Source organism: Oncorhynchus nerka, linkage group LG15, assembly GCF_034236695.1.
Source record: "Oncorhynchus nerka isolate Pitt River linkage group LG15, Oner_Uvic_2.0, whole genome shotgun sequence".
NCBI classification, from domain to species: domain Eukaryota; kingdom Metazoa; phylum Chordata; class Actinopteri; order Salmoniformes; family Salmonidae; genus Oncorhynchus; species Oncorhynchus nerka.
The window spans coordinates 38,679,109-38,690,815 of NC_088410.1; the positions used below are offsets into that span (position 1 = coordinate 38,679,109).

The 11,707-nt window shown below is 43.7% G+C and overlaps 1 protein-coding gene across 2 annotated transcripts; it reads left to right on the plus strand.

The window, feature by feature from the left end:
• Nucleotides 1–627: 627 nt before the first annotated feature.
• Nucleotides 628–11,502, plus strand: LOC115103852 (malate dehydrogenase, cytoplasmic-like). Of its 2 annotated transcripts, none has more exons than XM_029624847.2 (9): nucleotides 628–729; nucleotides 5,159–5,257; nucleotides 5,492–5,588; nucleotides 6,329–6,504; nucleotides 8,713–8,835; nucleotides 9,127–9,303; nucleotides 9,992–10,105; nucleotides 10,508–10,597; nucleotides 11,038–11,502. In XM_029624847.2, the coding sequence occupies exons 1-9, from the start codon at nucleotides 676–678 to the stop codon at nucleotides 11,158–11,160; spliced, it is 1,053 nt and encodes a 350-aa protein (XP_029480707.1). In that variant the 5' UTR covers nucleotides 628–675; the 3' UTR covers nucleotides 11,161–11,502. The 2 variants fall into 2 exon arrangements, with proteins under 2 accessions (XP_029480707.1, XP_029480708.1); XM_029624848.2 differs by lacking the exon at nucleotides 628–729 and adding an exon at nucleotides 3,879–3,968.
• The last annotated feature ends 205 nt before the right edge of the window (nucleotides 11,503–11,707 follow it).

Sequence of the window (11,707 nt, forward strand, 5' to 3'; positions counted from 1 at the left end):
AAAATGACTTGTGTCATGCTCAAAGTAGATGACCTAACCAACTTGCCAAAACTATAGTTTGTTCACAAGAAATATGTGGAGTGGTTGAACAACGAGTGTTAATGACTCCAACCTAAGTGTGTGTAAACTTCCGACTTCAACTGTACATGCAATATAGCCTACAGTCCAGCAGAGGCATAGGCTAGCATATAGGGCATAGCAGCAGAAAAAAATGCATACTCCTGCTGCATATGTACATTATGGTGTCCTTATGTGACCCCCAAAACACACCACACCTATGCGGTTCTCAATTGTAGGCTAGTGATGTCATCAACCAAACCCCCCTCTCACCCCAGACTTGATCATTAGGATAGGCTACACTTTATGCAACAGTGATCATTAATGGGCAAAGATTACGGCGCAGTTAATCTATTTTAGTCCACTAAATCTTATTAGCGAACTAGACTGTAGTGCGAGAGAGAGTGACTCCCGGGTGAGACTGATAGATAGCGGATCCGAGTATAACTGCATAGCGGAGCGCGTTTCTTGTCCTCCGGGCTCGCGTTTCCCTGAGGTTGCTGCAACGCTCTCTATGTCCTTATCTCCCCGACAATCTCGCCCTGAACTATAATCAGCTGGACTCGCAAAGACAGACGGGCGGACATACTGTAGCGAGGGGACGGACCCGGGTTCACCATGTTGACATTGTTGTCAGCGATGTACATAGTGGTGCGGGCGGCATCGTCGGAGGTAAGAGGCTTCTCCTTGAACCGCAACAGCATACAAAGGGGGCTCTCAAACGAAATATTAAGGCTACATTTGAATAAACTACAGTTGCAAATATGACATTGACTCTCCTCCATATAGCACATGTCTTGTTGAATTACCGCGATAAGCTCTTACCAACCTAATCTTATTGGGTAGCCTAGTGAAACATTGGTTTATTCGGATTCATATTAGTTTTTGCAGAAGCTTCAGCTATTCTCTCTGGGTAGTGGACACTATCGACTAGAAAATGATAGTCTCATAGGCTACTATTTTGTGGTATCTATCCGTAGGCTATCCCTCCGTCAACAAGACATTCGAATTGAGTAGTCTACTCTGAGGCCTACTCATTCATAATGTAGCCGTCTGTGGCTGGACTGTCCTGTCTGTGTGACCCCATCATCATCCATTCATTCACTGCTTCCACTACGCAGCTTTGGTAAAGGGTGGCAGGTAGCCTAGTGGTTAGATTAACCGAAAGGTTGCAAGATCGAATCCTCGACCTGACAAGGTAAAGAAAAACAAAAGAACGCGAGCGGGTGTTCATTGCAGATTACAACATGGATAGCTCCTTGCCACCCAGTGCATCAGACAGGCGCTGCCTCCATAGGGAAGTCAACTATTTTCACCGGGCGATTATGTAACATTAATAGCCCAGTTCCCACAATCATAATGAAAACGATCTAGCTATAAAGCACGAGTGGCTGTGCTATATGGCGACATACTACGGCAAAGGGCTGCTTCTTTGTTTGACACGAGTGCCTGCATGCATCCCTTAGCCGTGGTATATTGGCCATATACCACAAACCCCCCATGGGTGTCTTATTGCTATTATAAACTGTTTATCAGCGTAATTAGAGCAAGCAGACCAACGTGGTCTGATATACCACGGTTGCCAGCCAATCAGCATTCAGAGCTGTAACCATCCAGTTTATAATTAGTTTTTTAAATATCTGTTTGCATAACAGTAATCACATTTTTAGCCATGCAGTGTTTTGTTGGAGTGCATACCGTGTGTATCCTGTATATACGACTAATAAAACTTAAATAAAGGTAAATAATATTAGGTAACTAAGTGACATGTTATATCTGCTGTGGAAAATACTAGGCTGCATGTCAGTGTTAGGTCCTGGTTGCTTGATGTAATAGAGTGGACATTCATTATAGTTACAAGTCAACAGGCTTAGTTCTTGAAACTGGTTCTTTTGAAACCTCCGAATGTATCTCCAGAGGGACCTGCCAGAAAGGATGGAATTATGGCGCTTCTCAATTAAATTGTATTCACTAAACCTAACATTGTTCTTACCCCCACCATAGAAAAAAAAGCTAATATGCCTGCTCATCAGTTGTGAAGATAGTGCCACTTTAGTCTGTTCTATTGCCAAGCAGCTTGTGACTAGTCTACCAGAGCCACATCACTGCACTTGACTTCAAATGACCCCACTCTTGACCCCAGTGGAGGCTACAGACTGTTTGAATTAGGCTACCAGTTGGCTTATGACCGATTTGATTTTACCCACCTACTAAATAAAGATGCAGGTCGTAAGGCTGGGAGAGGACGTGGTTTTCAAGTTAAACCAATATGGACAAATATTCTCCAGCACTTTCACTTATCAGTGGTCATGAAGCAATGAGGCAATGAAAGAGAAGTGTCTCCATCTTACAGACAATGACCATTAATAGTTCCTTGGTAGTAAGTCACCGAACAAACCTTTAACTCAGTCTAATCAGGCTTTTGTTGGGTGTTTGAATGAATCGTTGCTTGAAATATTGTTCATCATGTAATAGTCACTCTTATTAACTTTAATTCTAAGCCATTAATAGATCATTTATAAAGCATGTTTTTGATTTGCTGAACATTAATCCGGTTGGTATGCTCAATCTTTATAGGAAAATGCTGTGTGCTGTAATGTAGGTGTGATGCATTTGTAAAACCAAACATAGATTGATTTCAGGGTATAGGCCTACTTAGGGACAATTCATTTGCTGAATTCAACTTGGTATAGGCTCCCAAAAATCCACTCAAAACAACCCAACACAACTCTAATGTATATATCTGATTAATGAAGTGTATAGATTAAAATGTGTGTTTTCTTAAAAATAGATTTATAAAAAGCTTGGCCCAGTGCAAATACTATGCCACCCTCCTTCATTCATTGATTAGAGTACAGTGAGAACTGCAAATAACTGTGTACAGAAAATCCCTAGGATACTGTCGATCCAGTCCTTCTAGAGGAGTGATGAACGTTTGTTAATTTATTAAAAAGTTATACAAAATGTGCGGCTAAAAGAAGCAAGAAGCAAGGTATTAGCAGTGGTGTAAAGTACGTAAGTACTACTTAAGTCGTTTTTTGGGGGGTTCTGTACTATTTATACTTTTGACTACTTTTACTACATTCCTAAAGAAAATAATGTACCTTTTACTCCATACATTTTCCCTGACACCCAAAAGTACTCGTTACATTTTAAATGCTTAACAGGACAAGAAAATGGTCCAATTCACTCACTGGTCCAATAATATCCCTGGTCACCCGTACTTCATCTGATCTGGCGGATTCACTAAACACAAATGCTTAATTTGTAAATTATGTCTGAGTATTGAAATGTGCCCCTGACTATCCGTAAAATAACAAAAAAATAACAAATAAAATCGTGCCACCTAGTTTGCCTAATATAAGGAACTTGAAATTATTTATACTTTCACTTGTACTTTTGATACCTAAGTATATTTTTGAAATTACATTATTTTTGATACTTAAGTATATTTCAAGTCAAATACTTATAGACGTTTACTCAAGTAGTATTTTACTGGGTGACTTTCACTTTTACTTGAGTCATTTTCTATTATGGTATCTTTACTTTTACTCAAGTATGGGAATTGGGTACATTTTCAACCCCTCGGTATTAGTAAAAGGAGATATTTGAACGCCGCTCATACACAGGTTTTTTAGATGTATGGTCCATATAAGGTTATATGGGCGTGGCCTACGATAACAACGAGCTCGGGCTGCAGCAGTTCTTCATGGGGAATGTGTTCCTTTTCGTGACTTGGGCGGGTAAAAAGACCAGCATCAGTCAATATTCAACTACAGATCCCAGGACAGGAATCGAGTGCGCCACCGTTTGACATTTCAATACAAGCGCAGAGGTGACCCTTCTGTCTTGTCCTAGCGGGAGAACAGTGTTTGCAGGCTTAACTAGATCATCTATCTCAAGTGAATATGGTAAGATGTATGTTTATTTTGTTGCTGTCAGTTAGTGCTAACTGTTATATTAATGATGCATCGAAAGTGTTAGCTTGCTAGGAAAATAGATGCTTGTCATTGCTGATGATCAAATTGGGTTTTGTATCCGCTTGTCATTGAAGCCGGGAGCTAGCATCATCGGTTAATCTAATGTTTGATCCAAAATGAGTCTGATTAGATTTCTGGCCAACGTTCACCATTTCTTTCTGATAACGTTATTATGAAGATGGCCAACCAGCCATCTTGTGCAGTGAGAAGAAATATGAGGATGTTGGATTTTTTTTAATAGTCTCTAGACTACAATTGCGACATGAAGAAGATAAAGTGCCTGATTAGGAAATTGTTTCCGTTTTTTCACACTAGTAACAATGTAGCCGCGGTGCCTTCTCTTCTCAGTCGTTATGGCTACATTGTTGCACTAACAGACTTTCGCGTGTGGCATTAGTATAAATTGCATCATTATCGTCATTCATTCATTCTTTCATTTCTAGATGACAATGGATATCAAGAACCGCTTGAGTCGCCCATTTTGAAGCTATTGGACGCGTTCCTCTGCCCAGGCGTTGCTGACGCATGCCAGGTCTTACAACGCCTGGATATGTATTTTATGTATCCGCTAACTACGTCTGTTATAGCAATCTGTCAGTCAATGACAGTCAATGATGTGGCACGCAACCATTGGTTGATGCATGCAACTTCTGAGCAGGGGAACCTGACCAACATATGGGCATTGCGTGCATCAACCAATGGTTGCATCCATTGCGTCATCCACTTACCGATTTGCTATAACATAAGATGTGGTTAGCTGATACAACACCTGGATAGGTATTTTACGTAAGATTCGGCATGCGTTACCAGGAACGCCTGTATGTGGGAATATAATTTGGGTAAAATGTAAAAGCCATACACAATAGCCTACATATAGTTGTTAATATTTGCTCTTTCAAAAAACAGTTAACGTTATATCAGGAAAACAGCATTAAATGCACTTTATGGGCTAATGCAAAGTGCGTTTCCATCTGTCAACACTGAGTTTTGTCATTTTAATCAACATAGCAGTCAGATGCGATTACTGCCGCTTTCATTTGCTTATCCCTGCTATGTAGGTCATTACTGCTGTGTTGGAAGATTGCACAGAACGAGTATGGGGTTTGTGTGTTGTTTTGCAGGCCGACCCAATCCGTGTGCTGGTGACTGGCGCTGCTGGACAGATCGCCTACTCTCTGCTGTACAGCATCGCCAAGGGAGATGTCTTCGGCAAGGACCAGGTAACACGGCCTACTTCTATCTGCTCTCTCTCTCTATTTCAAATCATCTTTGGCCTCGAGAGAGAGCACAGGAGGCAGATGGATGTTATAACATGTTGGCTATAATGACGCCGTTACATAAGCACGTGTGAATTATACATGGGATGTGCATTTTTGACGAGGTCGGGAGGGGCAGATCTCATATTTTTGGCCGTGGTGAATGCAGTTCCCTCTTTGCATTGGTTTCTGTTCTAGCCCATCATCTTGGTCCTGCTGGACATCCCTCCCATGTTGCCAGTTCTGGATGGGGTTGTGATGGAGCTGCAGGACTGTGCTCTCCCACTCCTCAGGGGTGAGCTATGCTTTTCTATTCTGCCTGGGCTGGCTCTGAGAACATATGCACCCATTATACATAGGCATGCTTTACATTCTGTGTCCTCCCCCATCTGAAACCTATTTAAAATGCGTTGCGTGTGTATGGACTGTATTTCTGTTTGGTCCACAACAGACTGCTGTGGGAAGGAGTATCAGAAAGGAGGCCTCCTATTAGTCGTTTCCCAAAGCCCTATAGAAAATTCCAGCCAATCCTGAGAGTGGTGGGGCAACAATAGGGGAGGCGGGGTACAAGATGTTTCTTGCACCAGTGAGCCCTGACTGAAGTTCATCCTGATAAAACGGGGAATGAGTTTTTCACTAGTGGCCAGAGACCAAACATTATCTATGAATTCAGACCATTTGGCAGTGTTTCAAGAAAATAGACTATTTTTTTCAGCCAGGTGGAGCCACTGTGTGGTGTGTGTGTGTGTACGGAAATTACCTAAAGTCATTTTCCACACAGAGACTTTGTCCTTATCTTGCATTCATGTACACCCAGATGGTCCTGAAATGGCAGTACTATTTTACTAACTTTGGCAGACATTCTATGCTCATAGAAATTGTTTTTTTAACGCATCATAATAATTAAAGTCAATAGTATTGCTAAATCCAATACAAACATGCATCTCTACAAATGTGTCTTTAACACCAAACGTTAACTACATCCACTCTATCCAACACAATATCCATGGTAACTAACATCCCCCCCCCCCCCAGAGGTCATCCCCACCGACAAGGTGGAAGTGGGCTTCAAGGATCTGGATGCCGCCATCTTGGTTGGCTCTATGCCCAGGAAGGAGGGCATGGAGAGGAAGGACCTCCTGAAGGCCAACGTGGCCATCTTTAAGACCCAGGGTGCCGCCCTGGAGAAGTACGCCAAGAAGACCGTCAGGGTAACTGTCCCTCTGTGTGTCTATGACTCGGCATGTTTCAGGCTCAGCAGCCTGGCTAGAGAGAGAGGGGGGGGAGGGAAACACCCCGTGCCAAAGAGATAGCTCTCATTGCTAACGATAATCAAGGGTCATGAAGGCACAACAGTACGGCGAAAGCCAGGTTGTGGGGTGTTGAATGATGTTAAAGGGTGTTTTGGGGAAATGTTCATAATTTGCTTGTACTGATGTCAAAAAATATATTTAATTTTTAACCCCCTTTTCTCCCCAATTTCGTGGTATCCAATTGTTAGTGGTTATTATCTTGTCTCATCACTACAACTCCCGTACGGGCTCGGGAGAGACGAAGGTCGAGAGCCATGCGTCCTCAGAAACACAACCCAACCAAGCCGCACTGCTTCTTAACACAGCGCGCATCCAACCCGGAAGTCAGCCGCACCAATGTGTCTGAGGAAACGCCGTGCACCTGGCGACCTGGTTAGCGCGCACTGTGCCCGGCCTGCCACAGGAGTCGCTAATGCGCGTTGAGACAAGGATATCCCTACCGGCCAAACCCTCCCTAACCCGGACGACGCTAGGCCAATTGTGCGTCGCCCCACGGACATCCCGGTTGCGGCCGGCTGCGACAGAGCCTGGGCGCGAACCCAGAGTCTCTGGTGGCACAGCTAGCGCTGCGATGCAGTGCCCTAGACCACTGCACCACTGATGTAACATTTTTGTGAGATGTATGTTAAAGACTTAATGTAATACCTCCAGTTCTAGGACATTTTGAAATGAACCACTACAGATTTGACAACTTTCCTTCCTTTAAATTCATACAAACCTTTTGACAAATCAGACTATAATTTGACCTTTTCGCATTTTCAAACGGGCCAGTTTTATTGGACAGCCTTATACTTCTATGGTATAGGCGCAAGTTCCCATCTTAATGGGCTGGGTTCCAAAGCCAGGGATGGAAACTACTCCATGCTGGTGTCACGAGGGGGGCCTTTGGCCACTGCGGGTTTGCAGCAATAACTAGACGTAAGTGTGACAAACAAAGCCTCACGTCTTCTATGGTCAACTACTTCTGATCCAGGAATGTGTGTGAATAAGAATGGGCAGGTTTCCTATATAGCTACATAAGAACTGGATGCCCGTCCTCTAAAGTAGGTGTGTTTTTAGAGGAAGAGTACTTTATTAATCCATACCAGATGGAAATGTGGATTCTACTTTACCCAATCCCTCCTATATATACGCACACACAAGTACCCACATTAGGCAGAAGCAGTGCAGTGACCCCAGTGAGCAGTTTAGTGGTTGAGTGCCTTGCTCAGGGCCACAATGGCGGGAGATGTTATCTTTCTAGGATTGGCACTGGCAGCCATAACACTCACGTACACACAGAAATCCCTTTAAATCGAGCTAATCCTTGACCTTCATTTAAAGGGGATGTATTCTGTGTGTGACATGTATCTTTATGTTGATTTATAGGCCATTTAGAAAGTGTCAGTATTTCCCTTAGTCATGACTCATGTTTCTCAGTTGCACTGCTACTCTTTTTTTTTTTTTTTATATATTTTTTATATATATACACACTTAATTTTTTATTTTTAAAACTTTGTACCCCTTTTCCTCCAATTTCGTGATATCCAATTGGTAGTTACAGTGTTGTCCCATCGCTGCAACTCCTGTATGGACTCGGGAGAGGCGAAGGTCAAGAGCCATGCGTCCTCCGAAACACAACCCTGTCAAGACGCACTGCTTCTTGACACACTGTTCGCTTAACCCGGAAGCCAGCCACACCACTGTGTCGGACGAAACGGCGTACAACTGGCGAACGTGTCAGTGTGCATGCGCCAGGAGTCGCTAGAGCGCAATGGGACAAGGACATGCCGGCCGGCCAAACCCTCCCTTAACCCGGACGACGCTGGGCCAATTATGCGTCGCCTCAGGTCTCCCGGTCGCGTATCGAACCCGGTGCTGTAGTGACGCCTCAAGCACTACAGTGCCTTAGATCGCAGCACCACTCGGCAGGCCTCTGCTACTCTTTCTGCTTTCATAAACCAAGTGTATGCTTTTAGATGTATAAATAGTCACATGCAATGGCACAAATGGAGATGAGGACTTAAAATGGGACATATCCTATTCTTGTTTCCTACTCTGAAATTGAGCTGTTCCTGAGTCTGTAGTTTGAGTGCGTGATGACTCTTTGATGTTTCTCTCTCTCAGGTCTTGGTGGTGGGAAACCCTGCTAATACCAACTGTCTGATTGCCTCCAAGTCTGCCCCCTCCATCCCCAAGGAGAACTTCTCCTGCCTGACCCGTCTAGACCACAACAGGGCCCGTTCCCAGGTAGGCCAAAGCCAAGAGGCTCCATCCGGAAAAAGCCACTAGTTCCTAGCCTCTAGGCACTTGATGTAATGTCCAATCCCAAATGGATCCCTATACCCTATGTACTTCTGGATATCTGAGAGGATTAAGTGTGATGATTGGCTAGTTAGAATTTGTACTATATTGCTTAAACCTAGTAAATCATCTTATCTCTGGAAGTGCAAAAGGTGTAGCTATAAGTCAATTTGGAATTTAGATCTGAAACAATTGAATGGGTATACCAGTATGGTATCACAGCCTGTCGTCCTCTAGGTGGCGATGCGTTGCGGCGTGCCCGCCGATGCAGTCAAGAACGTCATCATCTGGGGCAACCACTCATCCACCCAGTACCCCGACGTGCACCACGCCATGGTCAACGTGCATGGCAAGGAGGTGGAGGCGTACGGCGCCGTGAAGGACGACAGCTGGCTCAAGGGAGACTTTATCTCTGTAAGTGAACTCATGTTTTGGCTCTTCTGAGCTAACCCATTTTGACACAGTTTCCCATAAGAAATGTACTATAGGGCATTCTAACAATTTGCTTCAAAAGGCATTATTCTGCCATTTAAAAAAATATATACAAATAAATGTATGGCTTTGTTTATGAAAATGTTCAGGGCCTCAAACTGTACAAATGTCCCAATTTTCATGCTTTTATGAAAAAGTAAACAATTCCACCCCAAATCTGCACACATCGCTTGAAGTACTGCTCATAATCAAATTGTATTTGTCACATGCGCCGAATGCAACAGGCGTAGGTAGACCTTACAGTGAAATGCTTACTTACAAGCCCTTAACCAACAATGCAGTTTTAAGAAAATATAAGTGTGATCCTTAATATAAAAATAAAATAATGCTTTATGAATGTAGTTATACACATATATGAGTAGCTATTTGCACCTATGTTGTGTATGCATAGCTCATAGGTATTATAAATGTGTGATCCTTACCTGAATGAATCTCTTCACATGGAAAAGCGAGCGTAGGTTGTGGGTGTGTCATTTTGGACCCCATATCTCATCTTTTAATAATCTCTTATCTGAATACAATCATTTTCACTGAATCTATTAATCTCTTTAGTCCCGTGTTGTAATGAAGCAGTCCTAAATCCCCCTCTGTCCCCCCCGCTCTCCTGCAGACGGTGCAGCTGCGTGGTGCTGCCGTCATCAAGGCCAGGAAGCTGTCCAGTGCCATGTCTGCTGCCAAGGCCATCTGTGACCACATGAGGGACTGGTGGTTCGGCACTCTCGATGTAAGCCGTGTGTTTGGGAGGTGGGGTGTAATGGATCTGCAACAAGGATCAAGGATCTGCAGCAAATCCCCCCCCCCCCACCCCCCTCCAAACTCCATAAAACATTTAACGCTAAACAACTAACATTGCTCAAATGTTTATATTTTGAAAAGAGATTTCTCGGAACAGAGATCCATGACTGCTCATTATTTTATGGAATCCACAAACATTCAAAGCGTTTTGATTGGTTATCTCAGACAAATTAATTTGAATTGGCTGTACTCTTAAGTGGAAAAATAATATCATAGGGTTGCATGATTCTGCAAACGTTCCCTGGATTTCTGGAAAACCTGGGAATTTGTGTTGTTTTTGTTTGTGAAGCTGTGTCCCTGGCCTGACTGTTTGTTCTGTTGTTATTTTCAGGGTGAGTTCATGTCTATGGGTGTGTACGCTGGCGGAAACTCCTACGGAATCCCCGAAGACCTCATTTACTCATTCCCTGTTCATATCAAGGTAAGGCATAACCATAGAGATGGATAGAGGCCTCTTGTGCCACAGTTTATTTACGGATTGCCAAAATGAGTCACTCATAGCCCTCAATGGCTCTGCTCGTTCTGTCACAGAAGAGGCCATTGTATACATAGGAGATGGGCTGTCTTGCATCTATGGGCATAATTAATCAAGCCTGGCAAGGTGTATTAATAGAACATATTATTTACCGATGGGTGGTTATTGAAAGTCATTGTTACCCAACATCAGCTTTTCAGAGTTTAGGTTATACCAACATAGGCCTACTATTGCAAGCCAGCAGTGAACACAGACCTGTCACATTCATTTGCTATTGGAAAATGATGACAAAACTGTGTTATACGCAGAGCAAATGGGTACTGTAGTTGTGATCCTGGACTAGATGAGATGTGCTAAAGAGTCCTCTGTTTCTATTCTCTCTACAGAACAAGTCATGGAATATCCATGACGGTCTGCCCGTCAACGACTTCTCCCGCGCCAAGATGGACGCCACAGCCGCCGAGCTGGTGGAGGAGCGAGACACGGCCCTGTCCTTCCTGAGCCAGTGACTCGCGGTGCCACCTACTGGCACACCGCCACAACAACAGCACTTAGAAGACCCCCAGAACCCTCCTGACTCACGTCTGTGACCAATACCCCCACTCGAGTCCCGCTGCACATTTGGCGAGTGTGTGTACCTCTCTGTATGTATGTGTGTGTGTTTCACTCTGTTCATCTCTTTAAGGTAACGGTTATTAATAATAAACCTGTAATAAAAAGAAAGCTATCTAAACGTTGGCCTTTGTCAGGAGACACTGGAGGATTGTCCTTTGGGTAGATGATAACGCACAATAGCTCTACTGTACTCACACGTTATCCAACAATAAAAACAGGTACAACTGATCAACTCATTCTGTGGATTGTGGTTGGTTATTTGACTAAATATCTATAAATCTGGGCCTCCCGAGTGGCGCAGTGGTCTTTTATTGCTGTGCCACTAGAGATTCTGGGTTCGAGTCCAGGCTCTGTCGCAGCCGGAGGACGCATGGCTCTCGACCTTCGCCTCTCCCGAGTCCGTACTCGGTAGTTGAAGCGATGAGACAAGACTGTAACTAC